Source organism: Nyctereutes procyonoides, unplaced genomic scaffold, assembly GCF_905146905.1.
Source record: "Nyctereutes procyonoides isolate TBG_1078 unplaced genomic scaffold, NYPRO_anot_genome, whole genome shotgun sequence".
In the NCBI taxonomy this organism is placed as follows: domain Eukaryota; kingdom Metazoa; phylum Chordata; class Mammalia; order Carnivora; family Canidae; genus Nyctereutes; species Nyctereutes procyonoides.
In genome coordinates this window covers 50,481,437-50,507,500 of record NW_026575052.1, presented here as the reverse complement: position 1 = coordinate 50,507,500, position 26,064 = coordinate 50,481,437, and the positions used below count along the sequence as shown (strand labels likewise).

The following is a 26,064-nucleotide window of genomic DNA, read 5'->3' as shown; positions in this document are numbered from 1 at the left end:
ATCCAGAGAGATGATAATAAATAGACATTACTTGAGAAAAGGGTTCCATGAGCAAACCAATTTGGGGAGCAGGTAGGTCAAGAGAGTTAACGAAGTATCATCACTGACTTTGGTATGATTTCCCAAAAAGGGTCTCACAACTTTTTTTCTCAGAACTCTTATAGCATTGCAAGGAAATAAAGTTAAATGGAATAGCTCTATAACCTAACTGGTGTTGGTCTATCTATCTATCTGTCTATCTATCTATCATCTATCATTTTATCTATCTATGTATCTATCATCTATCCACACACATTTTAATAATATCTTCACATAATTCAAAATCCAAGAAGTGTAAAAGGCTTTCTGACTTAAAACACAAGTCTCTGGGCAGCCGGGGTGGCTCAGCGGTTTAGCGCCGCCTTCAGCCAGGCTGTGATCCTGGAGACCCGGGATAGAGTCCCACGTCGGGCTCCCTGCATGGAGCCTGCTTCTCCCTCTGCCTTGTGTCTCTGCCTGCCTCTCTCTCTCTGTCTCTCATAAATAAATAAAATCTTAAAAAAAAAAACACAAGTCTCCCTCTAACTTCTGACCACAGTCACACAGTTGCCTTTGCAGAAGGCAATCCATTTTATCAGTTGCTTTTATATCATTTCAGAGACATTTTATGCCTAGACAAAAAACTCTAGTATTCACACACATATTTTTAAACATTTTCATGGTTGCATAATATTCCTTTATTGGTGTGCCATCATTGATGTAACCAGTTCCTCTCCTGGAGTATTCAGCATGTTTTCTCCCCACTGCCACCTCATTACAAACAGGCCCAGCTTCATCCAGTACATATATTCAGTGTGCCCAGCTAGGGCACACAGTGTTCATCCTTCGCACACATCTAGCATGTACTGCTGGACAGTGCGGCTCTTGACTCAGACTGCCTAGATTCAAAACCAGGCTTTGCTACTTAGCTTTTTGTCCTCAGGTCGCTGACCTAGTCCTTTTGTGCCTCAGTTTCCTCATCTGTGAAATACGGGTGATCATCACAGCTCTGACCTCATGGGATGGCAGCTGTAAGGATTGTCTGAAACAATGCACATAAAGCCTGGCTTGCACAGAGCATTTAACAAAGGTTAGCTATTACTGCTTATTACTATCTACAATAATTTCCTAGGGCAATCTTCCTAAAAGTGGAATTGCTGCATCAAAAGGGTATGAGATCTTCCTCAGCTTTAAGCATTGCCAAATTGCCTTCTGGAAAGGTTGCACCAATTTGCACTCCCACTGGTGAATGACAGTGCCTGTTTTTTCCACACCCTCCCTAACATGAGGTATTATCACATAGTTAATCTTCGCCAATTAGCTAGGCAAAAGATAACGTCTCTTTGTTGTTGTAGTTTGCATTTATTTGATTCCTGGTGAGGCTGACCACTTTTCATAAATGTATTGTCTCATTGTATTTCTTCTTTTTGAACTGCCTGTTCATGTCTGTACTCTGTTTTTCTATTGGGTGCTCATCTTATTGATCTGTAAGAGGTTTTTAAAATAAATACCAAGGCTATTAACCTTTTGCTATATATATATTTTTCCCTAATTACCTGCTTCTTACAATTTTTAATGCTGGTTTTGGGGTATTTTTTTGGACACCCAGAGGTTTTATGTGTTGATCAACCTATTAGTCTGTTGGACTTTCTGGAATATCATTATTCTAAGTGTGACTAAAGTCCTGCCTCAGCATCCTTGCCCCCTATGTACATCACACTCTCCTTAATCTGCTTTCTCTGGGATCCCTATACTTCTTATCAATACTTCTTAACCTTAGATGCTACTGAGAACCACAGAGGAAGTTTTAAGAATTATGTAGGTGCCTGGAACATATCCTAGATCTTCTGAAGCAGAACCCGTGAAAGCAGGTCCAGGTGTGTGGGTTTTAAAAACATATGATATATAGCATAAAGGAAAGTGCACATATTGTAAGTATACAGTTCAAGGACTGGTGCCAAACTAAAAACATCTTCATGGGTGGCTTTCCTCTAAAGTTGGGTTGACACCTGGTGATCTAACAACCTTTTGATCAACTAGTGACCTCCAACTAGTCTCCTTCTCCTTCTCATTAACTGGGGACATAGAGAGCTCCTCTCAAGTTCTAGAGTGCCTCCCCCCACCGCATGGGGAGTACTGACCTTTCTTGCAGTTCTAAGACAAGGGGGCCTCCTGTCTTCCACCCACATGGTGGGAAGAACTGGTGGTCACTCTACTACCTTGTTTCCTGACACGAGTCCTTTCTTTTTTTTTTTTAAGATTTATTTATTTATGATATACATAGAGAGAGAGAGAGAGAGAGAGAGAGAGAGAGAGGCAGAGACACAGGAGAAGGGAGAAGCAGGCTTCATGCCGGGAGCCTGACGTGTGACTCGAACCTGGGACTCCAGGATCGCGCCCTGGGCCAAAGGCAGGCGCTAAACCGCTGAGCCATCCAGGGATCCCTCTGACACGAGTCCTGATACAATACTATGCATGGAGCTTGGGACCATTGCTAATGGTGGTGGTGATGGGGAGGGCATGGTGACAGACTGACCCCAGAAACAGCAGGCATGACCTCATTTTAGGGAGCCTGAGGAACTGGGGGCTGCAAAGGCATTCCTTGTCCCCAGTAGAAAATCCAGGATCGCATTACAGATCATAAGGAGCCTACTCTGTCTGGTGAGAATCCTCTGTGACCTGACAGCCACTTCTTGATAGTATACTCACTTCAGAACAACCCCATCTAGTTCACTTGTTCCTCATTTGTTCATTCATTCAACTTACTGCGTGCCAGGCACTGTTCTGGGTCCTAATATACAGTAGTGACCAAGACAGGTAAGATTCCTGCTCTTAGGGAACTCAAGTTTTTTTTTTAATTAAAGATTTTATTTATTTATTCATGAGAGACAGAGAGAGAGAGAGAGAGAGAGAGAGAGAGAGAGAGAGACAGAGACACAGGCAGAGGGAGAAGCAGGCTCCATGCAGGGAGCCCGACATGGGACTTGATCTGGGTCTCTAGGATCCTGCCCTGGGCTGAAGGTGGCACTAAACCGCTAAGCCACCCGGGTTGCCCTGCAGAACTCAAGTTTTAGGGAGGAGGATAGACAACAGCAAATAATCAATAGGGACCATGAGGCAGTAATAAGTAGCTGGATAAAGATCTCGAGGTGGGAATGAGCTTGGTGAGTTCAAAGGCTAAAAGAGGGCATGTGGCTGGAAGATTCTGGAAGGTAGGGGTAGTAGGAGAGGACCCTAGAGAGGCAGACCCCATGACCGATGTGAGGCTGTATGAGCCAGCACAAGAAGTCTGGATTTGTTTTGCCCCCCCCCCCCCGCTTTTTTTTTTTTTTACTTCTTATGCGCCTATTTGGATTGCATTATAGTCCTATTCAACAGGACTGGTTTAAAGGATGGTAAAATAAAAATAACCATACATTTGAATCATGCCACGTTCTTTTTTTTTCCCCCACCTTCTTTACAAAGAGTCTTCTTTCACATCTATTAACAGTTCCTCACAAGACTCATCTGAGATACTAAAAACCATGCCCCCTGCTCTAACGGTGTCTAGTCCTGGTCCCTGTTCACAGAAATATTAGTTCACAGCTCTCTGAAAGCCAAAGATGTGCTTTTTGAAAGGGAATAGGACCCTGAGAACAGGCTGCATTTTTTTTTTTCCAATCAGGCAAGTCCCTTGAGGGGAGGGGAAGGAGCTCAGGAGATGGGAAAAAGAAGACCCTTGAGGTGGCACTCAGAACAACACCCAGAGGACCCCTGTACTCTCACTCCTGGGCCCAGAGCCTCCTTAGGCTTTCTATGGTGAGAGGCATGGACAAGCTCTCCAAGATGGCCCAGATTTGTTTGGTAAATACGATGGGAAAATATCAGAGGCTTACAAGTCAGGCAATAACTTGATTTTACTTTGTACATTTTAAGGTCATTCTTACACTGAGCCACCACTGCTTCTTCCACTGTGGCTTCCAGCTTCTGAATCCAGTACCAGCCCCTTGAGATGCCCAGGACTAGGCGAAAGAGGCTGTTCAAACAGCAGACTTTTGAGGACTGGGAGGTAGTGCTTATGGGGCCTAAGACATGAGTGGGTCAGCTCTGACTTCTGCCTGGACACTCTTTCTGAGCTGGATCTAGTATTGTCTGATGGCTGATATAGTATTGTCTGATGGTGATATGGCTGAGGACCCAAAATGCAAAGCTGTTGTGAGATACGGAGATCATGGTACTGTGTCCCAAGAAGGTCTTGGGGCAGAGCTAAAACAAGCAGAGGAATAGGCTTCCTGGTTTGGATAGGATTTGTCAGGGGGAAGAGCTGGAGCAGCCCAGTGGGCAGGCACGCACTCCAAGTCAGTTGACGTGTGTTTACTGAGTGCCTACTGTAGGCCAGTTTCTGTGCTTTGTCCTGGACAGAAATGATCTGGCCATGTAAGAAGCAACCCCTCCCACCCCTCAAGGAGTTTAGTTTGTCCCTCTCTGTTATTGTTTTGTTACATAAGAAATACATTTTTATTGTAGAAAATTATACAAGTAAGGGAAAAGAAAGGCACTTTAAACCCATTCAGTTACCACCAGGGAAAAAACCACTGTCAACATTTTCAAGTACCTCCTGCAAGACTTTTCTAAAACGTTTTATACCCGACTCTTTAGTAAATATATTGTAAAAACATTTTCCCAAATCTAGAAATACCAATCTATATCATTTTAATGGTCATATAATGTCCCATTGTTCAGATGAATTGGTTAGGTTGTCTCCAACATTCTGCTAATGTTAACAATACTATAATAAACTCTGCAAGTTCAGCTTTATAGCCAAAGGGAGGAGCCACAGTCCCGAGAGTCTGCATTTCCCCACATAGAGAAAGGATGCTCAAAGGCCCCCCGGCACAGAGATGAGAGACATCAGGTAGAAGAGGGGGGTCTGTGTGTACAACAAAGGAGGTCCCAAGATGGTCACTGATACCCTGCTTCCCTGTGGCTGCTCCTTGCCCGTAGGTGGAAGAGCAGGCAGCAAGCTGATGGCCTGGGTGGCCTTTGGATGTTGAGCAGCCCTCCCTTTACCTCCATTGAGGTCTCCTCCTCGGACCCAGCTGAGCTTCCCTGCTCCCTGAGAGCTCTTCAGCCAGCCAGCTCCCTTCCTCCTGGCACAGTGCCCATCTAAGCAGCAGGACTAGGGCTCTCTGGAGTGGGGATATGGGAACATCTCCTTTGGCAGCTTTACAATAACAAGAGGAAGATCTCTCAAGGATGACCCAGACTGCCACAGAGAGATTTCCCTTGAGGATGGGTCCTGTAGAACCTTAAGATAGATCACAATTGCCACAAGCTGGGGTATCTGGTGGCTTCTGCTTCCTTATCACCTGATGCCAAGCTAGGGCATCCAGCCTGTATCTGCTCAAGAGGGAATCCCTACCAAGCGTCACACTGAAGATAACAACAGCAACAACAGTCAGGACTGCTCTATTCCCACATCCCAGCCCCGAGGGCAGGAGGTACCGCTGCTGCCAGCAGCTTGACCTCATTCCTCTCGGTAGTGGGCGGTGGGTGCGGAGCCTGCTGAGATCTGAGGGCAAGACAGACGCCCAGGACAGAGCCAGGCAGCCCAGCCAGGGAGGACCTGACCCAGCCTCCCTCCTAGCAACCGGAGGGGGGTGGGTGGCAGGGGGAGTGGACTCTTAAAAGGGTTAATGATCCTCACCTCATGACTAAGGCTGAGCAGTCCCCTTTGCAGGGCAACACCTGGAGACAATGCGGCCAGCCTGCCTGGCATCAAAGTCTCCCACTGTCACGCTGCTGGTTGGCTGTGGGCTGGCCCCCTCCCCACCCCTTTCCTATCCATAAAGTGACTGCAGCCTATTGGAGGTTAATTACAGACTCCAAGTTCAAATAAGAAAGAAAAGAGCAGCTAAAAACACAGCTGGTTTAAATGGGCACAGAGAGCCTTCTCTATGAAACAGGTAGCCAGGTATCCTCCCTGTGGCCCGCAGAAGACCCATTCATACTCACAGGCCAGGCCCTCCAAAGGGAGTGTGTGCCCTGCTGGGCCTCTTGGCTGAGCCACATCTCCTCAGCCAACCAGCCTGGTGCCTGGGCTTGCCCTGCCCTATTCTCACAACCATCCAACAAATGCCCACCTCTAATGATCCTTCTGATGTATCAGGCACTTACCTACCTGGCATCAGGGATATGGTGCTGAGGCACACAACATGGCTCCTGCCCTTGACTCGGGCTCTGCCTCCTGCCTAGGGCTCCACTGATACTGGCAGGGGGCAGAGCCTCACAGGGGACCATTTCCTTGTATCAGTGAGAGCCAGCCCAGGCCTGATGGGCTTTCAGCTCTACACCAGCGACCTCAGTACAAGGTGGAGAACCAGGGCCAGGGCCAGCTGGGGAAGGGAGCTAAGAGGGGAGGCAGAGCCTCTTCCAGAAGGGCCAGTACAGAGGGAGGAGGAGGGAGGGAGGAGGAGGGAGGGAGGAGGAGGAGACAAAGCTTGGGAGTTCCAACACCACCAGAGACCACTCCCGCCTTAGAGCTTCTCCTGCTCATCCAGGAGCACCCATCCTCTACCAACCCTATGGTACATGTGCAGAGCATAAACATGCCTGGCCTGACCACAAGGCTCCCTGGCCCCTCTACCCCCTCCACCAGAAGTCAGGCACCCTGACAGAAACGCTGGCTTCCCTGGGGCCCCACCATGGCAGAGATGCTTGGCCTCCAGGGGGGGCTCGGGCCTGAGCTGCGGGAACATGAGTAGCAGAGATTTGGAGGGGGGGGGTGTCAAGGGATGTCACCTACATCTGGGAGACACAGTTCACAGGGCAGAGGTGCCTATTGCTGGGCAGCAGCTGGTACTCAGCACAGACACGCAGTCTCCCTGGGTTCCTCCCAGTACTTGGGGCACAGACACCCAGAGTTAGCACAGATGAGGCACAGCGGCGGCAGCACAGCAGGAGAGGGAAGAGCAGCTAGCTGGGAGCACTGAGGTTTAGCTCTTTGTCTCCATCTTCCGATTTCCCAGCTTCTGCTCTTAGGTAAGTGGTTTGGCCTCTCTGGACCTCAGCTGACTCATCTGTAAACCGCTCTCTGCCTCCTTTAGAGGAAGGGAGGAAGAGAAAGCTCCGTACGAAGGGATGGAAGGCTTCTTACCACACTCACCCCTTCCACTGCTGGTGGAAGGGTGGACAGAGTAGAGAGGACAGCACTGGAAGGCCTTTACCGTTTGCCCAAGCTGTTTAATCTCCCCGCTGGGGAAGGCTGGGCTCCAGGCCCAAGTCTCGGGTCCAGGCCCAGAGAAGCCTTGGTGGGGGGCGCCTGCAGCTGCTGCACGAGGGCCGCCCCTTGCTCAGGGAACCCAGAGAGAGAGCCAAGGAGATCCCAGAGCCCCGACCCCCTTCAGGATGGGCCTGCTCTTCCCACCTCCTTGGCTTGGCTGAAGAAAGTTGTTTCTGAAGCTTTGGGTCATGAGGAAATGGAGTGGGGTGGAGAAAGGGGAAGCACCTCACACACCAGACAAGACCGGCTTTTCAGACTGGGGTACACGCAAAGCCGCAGGATGATCTCAGGGCTGCTTTTGGCAGGCTCTGCCAAGCTCACGAATAAGAAAAAGCGGCATCTTTGTATTAAAGCAAAGAGACATGATGGGGATTTTTAAGATAAAAATAAAAGAATTCCAAGAAACACTGGATTTCGGGGAGGGGCGGGGGAAGGTCTTAGCAGGCACCATACAAGCAAGATACTTGCCCATGTGCTCAGTGAATGCAGATACCACGGTGCGTGCAGGGGGCCCAGGTTGCCAGAGGCCAAGCGTCCTCCCCTGCAAGCCCATCAACAAGCATGGAGAGCCTGCATAGGCATTCTACGGGCTTGGAGGGCTGAAATGCAGGCCTTGTGGTCCAGGCTAAGGAGAGACGGTGCCTCGGGGTGGGAGGAACTCACCCCAAATGCCTGGATATTTAGTTGCTGGCTCAAACAGAACATGTGGGAAACCAGGTTCCCCATTTCGCTTAAGACCACCCTTTCTCCTGGGTTCCCCCCTTCTAGTCCCCTTGTCACCTGTGACAACTGTGTCTCTCTTGACTCTCTCCAGGGTTTGAGAGCATTCACCTTCCACCAAGCCTCATATCTTCCTAACCCTTCCTGTCTGCCAGGTCCTGCTCCAGGGCATACTGCTCCCAGCACCCCGACTACCAATCCACTAGCTGTGAACATAGGGAAGATTCTCCCCTGGGTGCCTCTCTATCCTTCTGAAACTTCCCATGACCCCATGATGTCTACAGAAGAAAGGCCACTGCCTGCCTTGGATGAGAGCCCGGTCCTTGAGGGAAGCTTGCTGGGCCAGGGACTTGGCCCCCTTCCCCTACACACCTGTCTGCTTTTCCCCCATCACTTCCCTTCAGGAATGGTATATTCCAGGCAAACCAAATCGCTGGCCGCCCCCCAACTCTGCCTGTTCTGTATCTTGCCTGCCTCTGCACCTCTGCTCCTGCTCCCCTGCCACTCCATTCCCCACACAGAAGCACAGCTGAGAGGGTCACACACACAGGCTGTGGGGTCAGACTGCTCTTGGGTTGCATCCTGGCTCTGCCCAGTGTTCTTGTGTAACCAATAAAGTTACTTAACTTTTCTGAGCCTTTATTTCCTTGTCTGTAAAACAGGGACAATCTCACCCACCTCATGATTGTGGCTGGAATTAAATGGGGGTGAGGTCTGTCAAGAGCTGCACAGTACCTGGGAATAGAGAGTTCCATAAGTGGCGGCGCCTCAGGATGCCTCAGGATCAACTCTGGTGCCAATGCCCTTCTCCAGACCACCCAGCCAGGAGCAAACTCCGCCTCACACAGACCCCCCTGAGCATTTCCCCTGCCCTATATTTGGGGCTTCCTATCTTGGAGAAGACTGAGTTCTTGACTTTCTAGACTGTGGGGACCTCGGGGATAGGATGCATTGGAGAATCATTCTATTCCTGGTACCTGGCACTGAGTAGGTGCTCACTCTTCATTGCTCATTGGCCAAACAAATGAATTAACGATGTAGGACTGGATTGTGACTGGTGGTACTTCACAGGGGCCCAGAACAAGACAGCTGCAAGCACTCAGGGGAGGGTGGGGCCCCTCCATGGCTCATCTCAGAGACCCTTCCCTCCCAACGCTGCCTCCTGACTCAGTGCTCTCCTTCCTCCTTTGTCCAGACAGACATCTCCCCCAGGACAGCAAAGCAGGTGATAAAATAGGGACTTTGGGCAGTCCCGGTGGTGCAGCGGTTTAGCGCTGCCTGCAGCCCAGGGCGTGATCCTGGAGACCCTGGATCAAGTCCCACATCAGGCTCTCTGTATGATGCCTGCTTCTCCCTCTGCCTGTGTCTCTGCCTCTCTCTCTCTCTGTCTCTATGAATAAATAAATAAAATCTTTAAAAAAAATAAAATAATAAAATAATAAAATAGGGACTTTGCCAAGGACTGCTCTTGCTGGTCCACCAGACTGCCCAACCACCAAGGGGCCCCTGGCTGCAAGTGGGAAGCTCAGCCAGGGCAGCCTCTTTCCACAAGACTGCCCTCTTCAATTAAGAGAGGGGCCAGAAGGGTCTCCGTGTATGGGAGGGAAAGGGCTTGGGAATGTTCTCCTTCGTTTGTGCACTCAAGTACGAATTGGACACTCGGCACATGTCAGATGCTGAGGGTCAAGCTGACATGGTTTTGGCCCTGGTGGAGATTCTAGCTGAGTAGGGTGTTGCACATACAGTGGGATGGGCACTGGGATGGGGAGGTGCTGGGGGCGGGCACAGAGGATGCCCCTGACCCTCCCTCCTTATCCTGGGGCGGGATGCACCTTGCGGAGGAAGCAGAGTCAGAAGGATGACAGGAGTTAGCCAAAAGAAGGGAAATATTGCTCCAGGCAAAGGGAATGATAGGTTCAAGAGACCGAGGCATGAGATCACAGTGCACTCAAGGAACTCTGAGAAATTCTTGACTGGATCACTGTATGTGAGGGTGGAGACATGAGGCTATGGGGGACCAGAGAGGGGGCAGTACCTCCAAAACTGCTGCTCTTGTTCTGGCCTGGAACTGCCAAACCCTTTGCCTTGTTGGTGTATGGATATCTTTCTCTGGGCCTCGGTTTCCCTGTCTGTACAGTGAAGGGATTGCACCATGAGCTCAGATCCAGCCTCACCTGACTGCACCAGAAATGGCAGATAAGGCTGTTTCAGGTAAGTCTAAACTCACAAGCCTGACCTTCAGCGAACCCACTTTTTGGCCTGGTCGGTCTCTCCACAGTGGCCTGCCCACTGTGTAGGGCAGCATAGTTTCAGGACGGCACCTTATTTCCCAGCATCCTCTGTTATGCACATTTGTTCAAGTGCTTTCCTTGGCCCAGCCCGTCAGAGCCCTCCACCACAGTCCTTCCATCCTCCAAGGTCTATTGGAACTCCATCTCCTTCAGGAAGCCTCCCAGATTCCTCCAATGGGAATGAGTCTCTCCTCTCCATTCTGTGTCAGCCCTGGCCAGGGGTAGCCTTGCAACTGCAGTTAGGTCTGACCATGCCTACCTTGTCCTACCAGGTGGCAACCCCATTCCCCAATGATGGCCTGTAGCCCCCAAGCACCATGCCTGGCCCTGAGAGGTTGGTTCAATATCTGTGAGCCTGACAGTCCCCCTACAGGGCTCTGGTCTGGGAGGCTAGCTGCCCAGCTCCACCAATGGTTCCCATATTTCACCATCACAATCAACCAGAGGACTGGCTACAACATACAGAGTGGCCCCAGCACCAGTTTCTGTTGGCCGGCGGTGGGACCCAAGAATTTGCATTTCTAGCAAGTTCCCAGTTTATGCCTTAAATCAGGCTCCTGCTGATTTGAACATTGACCCTTTGCACAAAGGACTCAATAGGACCAGAAAACCACCCAAACTTGTGCCAGATCTAGCTGGACCCTCCGGACCATGTGCTTGTGTTTTGGCTTGGCCGCTTGACCCTAAAATCTCAGTCTTCCAGGAACACTTGCCTGTGGGTGCAACCTCAGGGCCTTGGGGCTGCCCTCTCGTGTCAGTGCTCCATGGTTTCTGTTCATGCCTTACTGCCACTGTCACGCCGCAAGCTCCTCAAGTCACCAGGACTCAACCTGCTCATTCTGTATCCCCTACCCTGCCCAAGAGCCCAGGAACTTACTATCTGGCTGGCTTGAGGTGACAGGAAGGACCCACTCCTATATGGACTAATAGAGCATCCTATGTCCCTCACTGGTTTTTCTTGGGGGACACAAACTGGAAGAGCCCAGAGACAGGTGATGTGTGCATGTGAGGCAGGGCAGGGGGCAGACCTGAGCCCGGTGACACCTCCACTAATTCATGGCCATATCACAGGCAACTCATGAACTCTTCTTGCTTCCGTTTTCTCGCCTGTAAAGTGGGGATGATAAAATAATACCCAGGCTTCCTAGAACCAGTCTTGGCAGGTAGTAAGTGCTCAGTGAAGGAAAGCTGCTCTCCCTCACCTCCACAGCAGGTTGGGCGTGAACATGATCCTACCTCTTAGAAGGAAGGCCCTTTCTTGCCCAGAATCTGGATTCCACTCAAATGTTTCCTCTTCTGTGAAGCCCTCTCGACACCTTCCCAGGAGAACAAATTCTCCTCCTCACCATACAGTGTCCACTTCTCTGGCTTTACACTTGGTTCCTTTTTTTTTTTTTAAGATTTTATTTATTTATTCATGAGAGACACAGAGAGGCAGAGACACAAGGCAGAGAGAGAAGCAGGCTCCACGCAGGGAATCTGATGTGGGACTCAATCCTGGGACCCCAAGATCATGCCTTGGACCGAAGGCAGGTGCTCAACCACTGAGCCACTAGGGCTTCCCTACACTTGGTTCTAATCACAGGTATTTGTGCAAAGATCTCTCTGAACTTCCTGAGGGCGGGGGCTATGATTTGTTCATGGAACAGAAGCTCAGTGGAAGTTTGCAGAAGTGAATTGACAAGAGTGAAAGCACCTGTGTTTGTAGGGTTACCACGTGGCCAGGACCTGGACGTCTTTGTAAATGGCTGCGCCAAGGCTGCATTGGAGGAAGACAGGGAGGACACACTGCACTAGACTCTGCTAAGTTCTAAATGGTGTGCTACAGGCTGAGAAACGGTGGGCAAGTACAATGGGAACGTGATTCTGATGGGCTCCAGGCCTCAAGTTTTGGCAATGCTTTGCTAGCTTTAAAATAAAAAAACACACAAAAAACCCCCAACCCTCTCTTCTCTATGCCAGCTGTCCTTTCAGGTCAGCCTTGTGGGCCGGAGAGCAGAGGAAGCCAGGAAGGGGAGTGGGGCTGATCAGGCATGGGCATCCACACTGGGAAGCCCACCTCCAGCCAGAGCTCGGGCTTGCCCACTCTAAGGTCAGGGCTGCCCTAACTTGGCAGTGGAGCTCCCGAACCAAGGGCAGAAGGCAGTAATAGGAGTCAGCTGGGGACTCCTGCCAGTATTTGAGCCTGAGGACCCCTGCTTCCCACAAAGCTGCTGCTTCTTCCTCCAGCAGCTAGCTCATGGAGTCCACACAGGTCAGCAGGCCTGAAGGAAGGCACCAGCTCATACTTTTTAAAGGCAGAACATCCCCTCTGTGTGCAGCTTGATGCCCTCAGTCTGATTTCACTTCCATCCCAGACCTAGTGGCCACCTAGTTCCCCCACCACACCCCAGGTGACTCACTGCTCTACCCCATCCTTACTGCTGTGCCAGTCTCTCTGTCCCCTCATCCCTCGTGCTGGGTGCCTGAGACCCGGGCTGAGGGCCGACGAGTCCTGGTCTATAAACTGCTTTGAGCTGCCAGGATGAAAGACTGCTGCAAAAGTACAAAGTCACTCTCTGCTTGTTAGTATTGATCCTAACGAACCCTCTGGTGCCAGGGAGCTGGAGCAGAGCATGAGGCACATGCTGAGCCCCAGAGTGCCAGGAGGACCGCTCTAGGTGCCTAGCTCAGCAGGGTCAGCTTGGAGCCAAGGCCAGAGTTGGAGACTGCCAAAACAACCGACAGGTACGGCTCAGACATGTGCATTTGGGCACAGAGCCACCTCGGACCCAACCCAGGACAGCCTAAAAAGTAGTTTTTCCTAGAAGTCTGGGTGCTCTTTTTACCAGAGGCAGGAGACGGGAAAGATGGGGGAGAAAGAACTTGCATGGATTTCTTTGTGCCCATTCAAATGAGATGTGTCCAGAGTTCTCAGCTGGTGATGCTAATCCACCTTCATACTCCAGGACACCTGGGCTGAAGACCAAAGTGTGGCCCCGGTTCTTCTGTGGGCAGACGCAACTTCCCAATTCACAAGGTGTTCCAGCAGAGGGGCCTTTTCCATCCATCCCTGATTGGTCTTTCAGGAGGGTACACAGAAAAGGCCAATGACTTAGAATCTAATTCTGAAGTCCTTCAAAACCATAATAGCCCCCTTCAGGGGTTATCAGTTTCTTTGGGGCCAGCTCCCTCCCCCACAATGCCAATCTCATAGCTCTCTTCACTTTGGGATACTCAGAGACACAGGGTCTGTGGGCTGAGGCTCTGCCCTTGCCATGGAGAAAGTAAGAGTTGAGAGCAGAACCCATTTCTAGGATCCCATGGAGGGAGAGTAGTGCCTGGGGTCTCAAAGAGGCAGACCCCAGGTACAAGAGTAAGTTTATTACCTCCTCTTAATACTGCTGGCAAGGCCATGCCAGCTACCTACCTCCTCAGTCCCCGGGTATAAAGGGAAATGAGGGGTGGGAGGTACTGGCCCCAGGTAGGGACAGCAGGCTTCAGCCCCACTAACTCTCACTAAGTCATGGAGTGGAGCTCATACCTGCAGTCAGGCCCACCTGGCACTCCTGTGCTGAGGCAGAAGAGAAGCCTATTTCCCCAGGGTGGCCTGGGTGTGTGTGTTTGGAGTACTCCTCCTGCTGTTTGCCAAGGAGGAGATGGAGGCTGCTGGATGTGTGGTGGATGGGTGTGGAACCAACTCATTAATATCCCCTTCTCCTTCTTCCTTTCTCCCTCCCACTTTCCACATCCTACCCCATCACACCCAGCCATCTAAGCTGAAGATTTTAGTGGGTAACTAACTCTCCGTGTCTGCACCTCCTAGTCTTTCAACCAAATGTGGCTAAGATCCCCCCTCCCCCCGCCCCATGCAGCTGCCCAGTGCCCATGTTCTTTGCCATTGGGGTGCTCTGAGCATGTAATAAGAGGACCTTGCAGCCTCAGGTGGGCCTGGAGGGGAATTATGAGGAAGGTCTCTAGCTCTCCAGGCCACTGTTGACTTAAGCACTGATTCTACTGGGTTTGAAATCAGACCCCCTAGTCACATCATAAGCTTAAGAATGGTCTCACTGACGTGATACTTTCTCTTGATACCTTGTTTTGGAACATGACCCTCCCCCATGACTTCTCCATTCCAGAGAGTCCCAGGTCTCCAAAGTTCCTCTAGCCCAGGCCTTGGGTCTCTTTGGTGTCTGCTCACCAGCCAGCTCCCTGAAGGAAGTCATTCTGAAGAGCTGGCTTTCCCCTCAGAAGCACGGAATAAGATGAAGCAGAGAAGAAAAAAGCAGGAAAGACTACAGTTAGACATCACGATGATACTTGCTCACGGGAGTAGAAGATTCTGGAAGAGATTGTTGAGAGGCCTGTGGACTCTTCTACTCATAGTCTAGTCCCACCTCTGCCCTAAAGCATACTCTACCCTTGGCAGTAGGCATTCTCATTTCCCTGGCACTATTGATTCTCACCCACTGAAGCCCACCAAGTGGCTCCCTTGACATTGGGGAGGGTAGCCTTAACTAGTCAGCCTTCCAAGGTGCCCATGATTGGATGTGTTTGCGGTGGATAGGGAGGTGGAGAAAAGGGGCAGATCACTGAGCCAAATTCATAAATTCTGACCCTGAAAATAGGCACCCTGAAATTCTTCAGGTCTCAGATTGGGAGCTAATTCTACACTACACATGTCCAGCTTCTGCTGACCCACATGCTACTCAGGGCAGACCATAGTGTCTGTTTCCTTAGGGTGGACTCCTAGACACGGTTGCCTAGCAGAGATAGGCAAAGAGGCATTCTTTTTCTTTTTTTAAGATTTATTTAGTCATTTGAGAGACAGAGAGAGAGGAGAGAGTTGAGCATGGAGGGCAGGTAGGAGCAGAGGGAGAGAGAGAATCCCAGGCAGACTCCCCACTGAGCATGGAGCATGACACGGGGCTTGATGCAGAGGGGCTCCATGTGGGGCTCAATTCCAAGACCCCAAAACCATGACCTAAGCCAAGATCAAGAGTAGGAGCCTTAACTGACTGAGCCACCTAGGGGCCCCAAGGGGCGATCCTTATAAAGAAGACAACATAGTGCTGGCCTTTCAATATCCCTAGCTCCTACTTTCTACCAGGCTGAAGGCAACGTTTGAGTCCTGGCTCTCCCTAACAGAGAGACCTCAGAGACTTCCCTGCTACCCTTCCCCCCTCATTATATAGAAATTTAGAAAAGGAAAGAGATTTGGCCATATCTTCGACCACTTTTGAAGCCTCCCAAATCCCAACCCAGTGCTCTTTTGAAGCCCTTTTTAAAATGTAGCTCTCGCAGGAACTCTAGCGAGGGGACAGGAATCCAGCAAAATGGACATCACTATCCAGAGAATGCTGGTCTGAAACTTCCAGACCTATGTCTGGAACGTACTTTGGGCCTTTAACCTCGGTAGGCCTCAGTTGTTTCCTCTGTAAAATGGGGTGAGGAACCACCTGCCCCCAGAGTTGTTATGAGGAGAAAAATGGAATGGAGCATGCCTAGCCCTCTGCCTAGTACACATTAGTCATTAATAACACACTTGCCTGAAGAGAAAAGTAAGAATCCAGGGTTTCCTGACTGTGCCCCAATAACTCAAGCCTCATTCTACAAGGGAGGACCCGCACACCCTAGACTCGCCCCGAGAAGCCCCAGACCAGAGCACTCCGTGGGGCCTTTCCTCCTCTACTCTGTGGCGGCTCAGGGAGGGCACCCAAGTGGGTGTCAGCACAGGGCTCTGCTCACCCTTCTCTGCCTCCTCCCTGGGCACAGACCCCAAGGGTCCAAGGGATCACTCCTGAAGGCCAGAGGGCCACCACGCCTGATGCCTGGTCCATTCTGGGGGAAATATCCACGGAGAAGCCATGGCTCCCCACGGCCCCAGCGCTTACCCCTGAACAGGGCATCCCCTCAGAGCCTCCGGAGCTGGCAGGCGCCTCTGCCCGTGCTCCAATGGCTGAGCGGAACTCCCGGGGGTGTGGCACACGGGTGGGAGTGCGCCTGGAGCACACTCGGCGGCGGCAGAGGCAGTGACAGCTCCCGGAGCGCTCCGAGCCAGGCCAGGCCCGGCCCCGCGTCTACCGGTCCGTTTTGGGTCCGTGACCCCAGGTCCATCCCTCCACTCACTCGGGGCTCCCGTCCACAGGCCAGGCCCCGGGGACAGGCGCGCACAGCCCCCCACGGACTCCGGGCGCGCAGTCCCACGCCTTCCCGGCCCCGGAGCCCCGCTCTCCCGCAAGCACCCACGCCCCTCCGGTGCCTGTCACCCGGGCGGCGGCTCGCGCGGCTCCAGGCTCTCCAGCGCGGACCTGGGCACGCGCGAGCGGGGGGCAGGTTTCTCTCTGGGAAACGGGCTTTCTGGGTGCGCCGAGGTGCCCTACCTTTCTCCCCAGGTTCGGGCTCCCGCTCCCGCTTCCTCCCCTCTCGGTGCTTCTTGCCTCGGCCTCGGCCCCTCCTCCTGGACTCCGACATTCTGCCCCGGGTCCCAGGCGGTGGGACGCACGCGAGGCGCGGAAGCAGGGGCGGCCTCCGCTCTCGGCCGGCGCGCGGCGCCCCCGCAGCCTGCAGCCCCGGTGCCCGAGCGCGGCGCCTTTCTTATAGGGCGGTCACACCCTCCGGGGGAGGGGAGCAGCCAGCCTTAACTCTTCCCCTCCCGCGCCCGCCGCCCTCGCCCCCCCTCCCCACCCCTGCAGGCTGCTTGGGGGGCTGCAGACGCCGGGCCCGGGCCCTGGACCCCCTCCTCCGCCCACCGAGCCGGGCAGGATCGGTGCCCAGAGGGAGCGCCACAGATCTCGTACCAGGAGAGGGGGCTTGGCTGGGCTGGGGACCCAGCCATGATGGGGGAGGGGGGAGTACAGAGCCCCCAGCGAGGGCCAGGCTAAGGACAGCATTGGGGTGGGGAGACAGCCAGAGCAGCCAGGAAGGGACTGACCGAAATGAAGCCCACAGGCCACCCCAGTGGGGAAGGATATGCTCTTGATTCTTGCAGTTTTTCTCCACGCTTTGTGGGCCCCCCAGAGTCATACAGGCAGTTTGTTTGTGCCTCCTCCTCTCTGAAGGCCTCTGGCCTCAACCCCAAGGGATACCACCATCTGGGGAGTACTTTTTATGCAGCCACCGTTGGTGCTTGGCGGCAGGAGTCTGTGGCCCTGAGTCCCTCTCAGCCAAGGCAGGCTGCTGCCTGAAGCAACCTGGGTGCCCCAGGTGGCTTGGAGCTCCCCTCCCACACACACTCTGACAGTCCAGGCTGCAGGCACAGCTGGCTCCTCTCCTCAAGGCCTGTGAAGGTGAATTCAGACACTGACACCCCTCCACCCGGCACCCCCCACCTCCCACAAGCCACTGGGCAAGAGCTGCCAGAAAGGACAGAATCCCCACTCCAGCCTGGGTGTGGTGCTGAAAGGGTTACACAGCAAAGGCTCTCCCTCTTCTGGCTCCCAGAAAGCCTGAGCCTGCGGTTTGCCTGCCTCTCTCTGCCTGAGGTGTCCCCTTACAGCCATCCCAACTGGAATCAGAGTCAAAGATCATCTCAGCCACTCTTCTGCCTCATAAGGACAGGGTCCCAAGGCTTCTCTGGAGTGTCCTCCTTAGGAAAGCCTGGAGAAGCCAGGACTCTGGGTCAAGGCCAGGGACTGGGGGGACTCCAGGGCTGCCTGGGGGCCTGGCCAGACCTTGAGGCCACACTGAGGATGAGCGAATAGACACAGAGAGGGAGGAGATGGAAGCAATGCCCATTCAGAGGGCTCATCTCTAGTGCTCTTGGGGCCTCAACCCTGTCCCATGGGGGCCAGTTCTGGAGAGACCAAGTATAAGCCCTATCCCCCTTCCCACATCCCCAAGTGAGCACTCCACTTGATTCATGGAGCATGGTTCTCTGCGAGGTGGGCAATGAGGGGTCCTGGGCAGAGCCAGAGCTGGAGGCCAAGCCCAGGTTTCACTCCTGCTCCAACCTCCTGCCCATGCAGCTTCCACTTCTCCCCCACCAACCACCAACTGCCTCCGTTCACTCCCTCCTCCTGTCCTACACAATTTGATCTTCTTGAAGTCTTGCCCCCTCAGTTCTGACCTCCTCAAGGCCTCAGACAGAGCTTTCCAAAACACATGCAGGTTCAACCTACACGCCTCACTGGTAATCAGAGCCCTATTGCATTGGGCCCCAGTTCAGAGCCTTCTAGCCCTGAATCCTGTGCCTTAGCCACATTTACCTATAAGCCACACACACTCTACTGTCATCTCTCTTATCTTTGCACATACTCCTCTCTCTGCCCAGAATGGCCTTCCCCCTTCTTGGCCAACCTCTCTATTCCTTCATTTAGCAAATATGTTAGTAAGCCTCACTAGGTCTCAGGCATGGTGCTGGGGATTGGCAGTGAGCAAGGTTACAGACAGTCTTGGGGGGATAGACAAACAACTGATCACACAGACAGCGAACCGTTAAACTCTGTATTAAATACTAAGGGGGGGATCCCTGGGTGGCGCAGCGGTTTGGCGCCTGCCTTTGGCCCAGGGCGCGATCCTGGAGACCCGGGATCGAATCCCACGTCGGGCTCCTGGTGCATGGAGCCTGCTTCTCCCTCTGCCTGTGTCTCTGCCTCTCTCTCTCTCTCTGTATGACTATCGTAAAAAAAAAAAAAAAAAAAGACTAACAGTTTAAAAAAAATAAATAAATACTAAGGGGACAGGGATGACTGGGTGGCTCAGTGGTTTAGCACCTGCCTTCAGTCCAGGGTGTAATCCTGGGGTCCCAGGATGGAGTCCCATATCGGGCTCCCCTTGCAGGGAGCCTGCTTCTCCCTCTGCCTGTGCCTCTGCCTCTCTCTCTCCCTGTGTCTCTCATGAATAAATAAATAAAATCTTTTAAAAAATAAATAAATATTAAGGGGGACATATTCATTCAACAAATGCTTCTTTATCTTGACCTACAGGTCTACAGAGGAAACAGTGCAGTGAAGGAAGGCTTTCCTGAGGAAGCATTTTAAACTGGGAATCGAAGAATGACTGGGAGTTGGCTGGACTGAGGGGAAGAGCATTCCTGGGAGAAGTGACAGCACATCCAGGGCCGTGGGGCAGGAAGGAACCTTCTTGCCTTTGTAAAACAAAAAGGTGGTTGGTGTGCTGAGGGGTGTGTGCGTGTATGTGTATATGACTGTGTAAGGGTGTGTGCATGTGTACAGGGTATATGTGCACGGTGTGCGTCTCTGCATTTAAGATATATGTGTATGTCAAAAAAAAAAAGATATATGTGTATGTCAATAGGGTGTGTGTGGGTGGGGGGGTGTCACATGGAGCAAAAGAAACCTGGAGAGGAGGCAAGCAGTGGTTAGAGCAAATAGAACGTTGTAGGCTCATTAAAAAAAACCCTGAGCATGCAATGGTGTGCTACCACAGGATGGTCTGCTACCACAAGCTTTTGAGCAGGGTGGGAGAGGTCAGTGATCAAGTCTTCTGCTTCCTTAGTGATTTCATGTATCTTTATAAGACCATATCACTTTGTATTGGTTTTAATTACCTGTGTGTCTCCCACTAGAGTCAGGCCCCCATAGGGCTGAGAGCCCAGCACATGGCATAGGGTAGGTGGTCTGGACCTCCCTGGAAGCCGGATGAGTGATCCATCCTGCTAGTGAAGAATGGCCAAGGGTGGAAGCAAGACAAAATGGCCCCAAGTGGAAGGCTGTGGGCCAGCTGAAGATAGGTTCTCCTGGGTAGAGCTTGCTTGGCAGTCCAAGACAGCTCATGGCTTTGTATCAGTGCATGATAGGAATTAGAAAAGCCATGGTAATTTGGGGTGCCTGAGTGGCACAGTCGGTTAAGCATCTGACTCTTGGTTTCTGCCTGGGTCGTGATCTCAGGGTTGTGAGATGGAGCCTTATGATGGGCTCTGTGCTCAGAACGGAACGTGGCTGAGATTCTCTCTCCCTCTCCCTCTGCCCCTCTGGCACATCTTCCATTTCTCTCTGTCTCTCTCTCTTTCTCAGATAAATAAATAGATCTTAAGAAAAGAAAGAGGGGGAGAGGAAAAAAGAAAACCCATGGTAATTCAAAGGGGCACAAGCAGTCAGTCTCCTTGGGCTGAAGTTTCCTGGTGCGGTCCTGAGGGAGGTGGGGCTTGAAGAAAGTCTTTAAACATGAGGAGGATTTTGATGGGGGCAGGCGAGGGCTTATCCAGTGGATGAGCTATGGCAGGGACTCCGGGGATGCATGCCCTGGGGGTTTGCTCAGGAGACCATGTGCAGAGCAGGTTTATGTTAGGAAACTATGGGAACTACTAATAATTAACATAGCAAACACTTTCTGGACATTTAGTGTACACCAGAGCTTAGAGCAGAGTGCTAAGCATACTATCCATTTTAGTTCTTGTAATCCCCAGAGCCCTCCTGTGTGGTAGGTTTACGAAGAAGAAACAAAGACTGGGGATGATGAAATTATTCATTCAGTGTCGTGTGACCAGAGAGCTGCAGAGCAAGGACCCACGCTGTAGCCACTTCACTAGGGCCCATTCTGTTCATCATTACACTACAGTGCTTGTCCACAAGCCAGATATATACTCTGCCTGCCAGGCTGACACTTTTGGACTATTAGGAAATACTAGGAATTCACTAATGATTTTTTTTGAGCAAGGGAGGGATGTATGCATTAAAAAAATTAATTGGACTGGAGTGTGCAGGATACATGGGAAGAGTGTGGAGGCAAGAGAGCAAGTTAAACAGATCAACCACTAAATAGTTCTGTACCAGGCCATGAGCATTGTGAGGGTCAGTCAGGTAAGGAGGGCCTGAACCAGGGGATAGGCAGTGAAAACAGTAGTAGTAAGAGCAGCTAACATTATATCCTTAGTCTACACTTCCTCACAATAGAGCTATGATGTAAGTCTACTGGTATCCCCATTTTGCAGATAAGGAAACAGGTGCAGAGAGTTGAAGTTATTTTTATTTGTCCAAGTCAAACAACTAGTAAGCAGTGGGATGGAATCAGGAGCCTATGCATTTAGGTACCCAGAGCCCATACCCCTAAGCATAGTCCATGGTGTAGCTCAAGAAGATATGGAAAAGGACAGAGAGTAGCGAAAGGGCCTCTTCAAGACTGACTGCTGGCCTCAGGACGTGCACAGTCTCTGAGGACCTGTGACCAAGGCTCAGTGCTAAGGTTACAGGCAGGTGGCAAGAGCCACACGGTCCTAGGAGGCAGGCTTGCCCTTGTAGCAGAGGCTGCTTGGGTGAAGGAGAACAGCAGGCACTTGGAGCCCTGCCAGCCTGGACCAGAGCTCCTGCCAGGAGCCTGAAAATGACCCCAGAAGAACCCCTTCCTATTACCACAGGTTGTGCAATGCCTGTACAACCTCCTTTGGGAGGGAACTGAAGCCTGGATGGGCTTGGCCTAGAGACCACATCACCCTGAGAAGGAGCCTCTCTCCGACCCTGATTTCACAATGAGACACTAATAGTAACATAACAAGTTAATTCAATTACTTTAAGGAGCAAAAACACAATGTTTAACTGGCTTACAAACTTCTTTTTTTTTTCCTTTCTAACATTTTCTCCTCCACTTTGAGGCTGTGCCATGGGCAAACTTTGAAGTTTAGGAAAGTTTAGACTTGTTTGAGTCATGTGCAAAAATGCCTTTGAGTGAAAAGAGGAAAGAAAACCACACTACTCTTACCCCCATCTGAGACTTTAGGGCTCCGAGAGGATCAGTTTTCCTGAAAAGGGGTCTTGGAACCAAGCTGGCCTTTGCCTCCTCCCTTTCGACTCCCTGACCAGTGGGAATCCCCCAGAAGCAAGTCAAGCTGGGGAAAGCTCGAAGCAGTCCTTTTAAAGACCACATCTTGCCCCAGCAAAAGTCATCCCTGAGCTATCCCAGAACCAAGTATGTTTGCCCAGGAGTCAAAAGCCCTTGAGGATGAGGATACCATCACCCTCAGCCACCCCACCTCAGTGTCTCCAAGTCACAAGTCTCCACTCTTTTATCATTCGTCATTCCCAACAGCCTGTTGCCCGCCCGCTGCCGCTGCCAGAGGAGGAAATAGATCAATATGCCACTCCCTGCAGGACCAGAGAAAACACCGCTCCCTGGGGGATTATGCAAGGCCTGGGAAGCCCACACCGTAGGACTCAGCAGGATCCTGGCTGGAGCCAGGCATGCCCCAGGGAGCAAGGAGTGAGGGCCAGTCCCAGCTCACCAGACCTGGAGAGCACCTCTGGCTGAAGCTGCACCCTGGCCATAGCTTCAGCATCCCTGTAGCTTCAGAAATCCCTGATGGATTTCTTCTCCTTCACGAAAGTTCACTCCTGCCTCTATCTCCCTCACACAGCTTGCAGAGAACAGGGCAGCCTAAAAGAAAGGGGTTCCATGGTCTGGACCAGAAGGGCTGGGTTAAATGCTGAGACATCTGGGCTTTGATGCAGTTTTGCCCCTGAAATGAGGTTAACCCGAAGAGATCACTTTCCATATAGGGACTCAGGCTACACGGTGAGAAGTGCCCCTGGATGTCCACCAGCCTGGGAAGGCCACAAGAATCTAGGTGAGAGAATGGGGCTGCTCAAGATCCTTGGAGAAAAGCCTTTGATTGCAAGATGCAAATACCTTTGGAGCCAAAATACGGACTTGTACACCCTGAGTGTTCCCTTCAGAACTGTGCCTACCTGCTCAGCATGTACACTTACATGCACACCTTGGTGTGTGAACTTCATTGAGCCTTAGGCCAGCAGAAAGCTGGAAATCAGTCAACCCACCTGGGCTCCAAACTAGTCCCCCCTCGACTGTGATGGTCTGAACAAGACTTGATTTCTCCTTTTTAAAAAAAAAAAAAATAAAGAAGGGGGTGCCCACAGGACTTTTCCATTGGGATTTCACTAAGTGGATAAGGAAGTCATTTCTGGACTTCCAGAAATGCCAAGGCCAGGCCTGCGTTAGCTCCTTAGGCTCAGAGGCCATGCCAGCACTGCTAAGGCAATGAGCCACACCTTCCTGACATGCCCTTTTGATGGATGCCCTCCATCCCCTTTCCTTTTGTTCCCAGGGGACACAGGTCAGCTGGTCCAGAGCCCAGGCTGCAGGGGTAGGAGGGGTGGAGGGTGGGGGGAGGGGGCTGCTGCTGGTGGGCCCCTCTGTCTTCATTCTCACCATTTAGGAGGCTCCTTGTGCTTCGGCTCACCCAGCCCCACCCCAAACCCAGAAGGGAATTCCTGCTCCTGGCTTGAGAGTTTGGTCTCTTTTTTCCTTCATTTTGAACCCTCTTAGAAGAGAGAAGGAGGTGGAAGGGAAGGGGCTAGCCTATCCTGGGATGAGCCCGGGGAGGGACCAGGAAAGAGCAGAAAACATGGGCCAAAGAGTGGGGAGCCTCCTGTAGCTCCAGGGGCCGGGAGAAGAAAGCCCAGGCAGCAATGGGAGAGTAAAGGAGGGGAGAGGTGAGGCAACAGGCAGGCCTGGGCAGGGCAGGAAGCAGGAGAGAGAGAGGAAGGGAGGAAGTAGAGCAGCCCAATGATGAGGGAGGAGCAGGAGGCAGGAGTGGGAGAAGACAAAGGAGGGATGTTGAAGAGAGGCAGGCAGGAGGTAGGCTGGGGCACTGAGGCCATGTCCCGCAGCCTTGACCCTTGGGCAAGTCCCTTTCCCTCTCTGGCCTGCCTCCTTTTCTGGGAAGTTTGAGGTTGGACTAGATGACCTCCAGAGATTCCCCATCTGAGGTTCCTGAGGTTCCAAGCTTGCCAGCAAGAGGGGAAATGGCTGGGAGCAGCTGAGGGAGTGGTCCCCAGGCCTGAAGATGGGGAAGAGATAATCTTGGGTCACAGGCCCTTCCCCCTGGGGCCCCATGCTCTCCCTCAGCCCTTTCCTGTATGGCCTCTTGGCCTGGCGGAACTGGGCCGTCTGCGAGCCCATCTGTTAGGCTGTGGGCATGGACTGGGCTGGCAGACAGCCCCCGGCATCAGGCCCTGCCAGCCTCTTCCAGGAGACGGCCTTGGGCTAAGCTGTCTCATCTTCATCGAGATACCTGGGAGACTCCAGCACTTCATCTTGTGTAACCCAGAGCCACAATCCCCCCGAGGTGGGAGCCTGTGGAACTTTCCCAGGGTTGGGGATCACCCCCAGGCCTCCTGCCTGCCTTCCCCTTCAGGTTAACTGTATAGTTATGCAGCAGTAATAATAACTGGCGCTCACACACCAAGTCCTAAGTACGTAATTTATTTATGTAATGACATAATGACTGTTTGTTGGCTTGGGGGCTGTGGGGACTATGTGCCAGGGCTTAGCTACCACCCTGGGGGACACAATGATGGCATGGATCAGTGCCTCATGGGAGCCGTGTTTTCCAGAAGCAGTTGTCCTCAGCCCTGTGAGTCCTGTCCTGGTACAGCAAGGGGAATGAAGAGCCAGCCCTTTTACTTGGAGTTTGCTTACATTTCTCCGTCTGCTCAGGAGGTAAGGCTGGAGGCACCGATGCCCATACCTCATCAACTTGAGGACTGAGAGGGCTCCTCTAGAAGGCTGCAGTCCCTTTCTGGGCAGAGGGAGAGAATTTATGCCAGGCTGGCAGATTTGGAGAGACAGCCCAAGGAAACAAGAGGCCTTGCCCAATATAGGCATTTATGAGCCTGGAGGCAAAAAATTCTCTTCTCTCTCAGCCCAGCCCTCTCTCTCCCAGCCTAGCCCTACCCAGCTCAGCCCTGCCACCCTAGGCTTGGCTGGTCCTAGGACCACAGCCCAGCTTGCCTGGCCTGGCCTGGATGCTGGTGCCCATGTAGGTCTCTTGGAAATTCCCAATGGACAACTTCACAGATGCTAACTTCCCAGTGGCTAAGTCTGGCCTCCAGGAGCCTGACGTCCCAACTCTGGCTCTGTCCTCTTTTTTCTTACTACCCCAAATCAGCCCTCTCCTTTTCCTTAGAGGCCCTGGTCACAGTTTATGAAAGTTCTAGCACTGATTACAAAGCAAGACCACCAGGATGTCTAGGCTGTGGGATCTTGGAATGCCCCGGAGCTGTGAATAGTAGAATTCACCCAGGAACAGGATATACAAATTCCAAGTAGGTATGCTGTCAAGATGGGGCCAGGAGACCTGAGTTCTCTTTTCAGCCCAGTCAGATTTTGCTGGCGGTTCCTGAGAAGTACTATTCTCCCCTGGTCTCAGTGGCACTTACCTGTGAATGAACCAAGGGAAATTGAAATACTCCCCAAGGGGCTGTTCTAGCAATAAACCTTCAAAGAAGAGTTCTGAGGCTCCAGATCTGTTCTAGACTATGAGAACCGCATCCTTTGCCACAAGCTACTGCCCTTGTAGCTGGCCCTCTAGAAACTGCCTTCCTTGGGGATCCCTGGGTGGCTCAGTGGTTTCCCACCTGCCTTTGGCCCAGGGCGCGATCCTGGAGTCCCGGGATCAAGTCCTACATCGGGCTCCCTGCATGGAGCCTGCTTCTCCCTTTGCCTGTGTCTCTGTCTCTCTCTCTCTCTCTCTCTCTCTCTATCATAAATAAAAATAAATCTTTAAAAAGAAAAAAAAAAGAAACTGCCTTCCTACTTTTAGAAGGTCAACCACTGGTTTCCAGAAATCTCTACTCTTCTAAACCCAATCTGTGGATGCATGTGGGGGAGCCATGGGCACCAGCATGCACACACATGGCCTCAGGAGCTCTGAGCACTGCACTTGGCCATCGGACACTACAGAATTCCTGTAGTCTTCCTAGGGCTCCAGGCTACGGCATCAAATCACCAGCGATGAGGAGGAAGAAGAGAATGACAAGGCTGGTGACCTAGATGGTCCTCTTGGATGCGTAGTCACCCCTAAATCTGTTTCCTATGCTC

The 26,064-nt window shown here is 52.0% G+C and overlaps 1 protein-coding gene across 4 annotated transcripts in view; it reads right to left on the bottom strand.

Annotated features, from left to right (window-relative positions):
• Positions 1-26,064, bottom strand: part of NRG2 (neuregulin 2) — a 243,269-nt gene that overhangs the window by 39,458 nt on the left and 177,747 nt on the right. Inside the window, exon 1 of one of the 4 annotated variants that reach the window (XM_055331367.1) lies at positions 16,653-16,826. The exons of the other annotated variants lie outside the window; for them this stretch is intronic. Within the exon in view, the coding sequence (XP_055187342.1) occupies positions 16,653-16,743 (91 nt within the window). The 5' untranslated portion in view covers positions 16,744-16,826. Of the gene's footprint in view, positions 1-16,652; positions 16,827-26,064 lie in introns of those variants that run through there. 4 annotated transcript variants of the gene reach the window in all.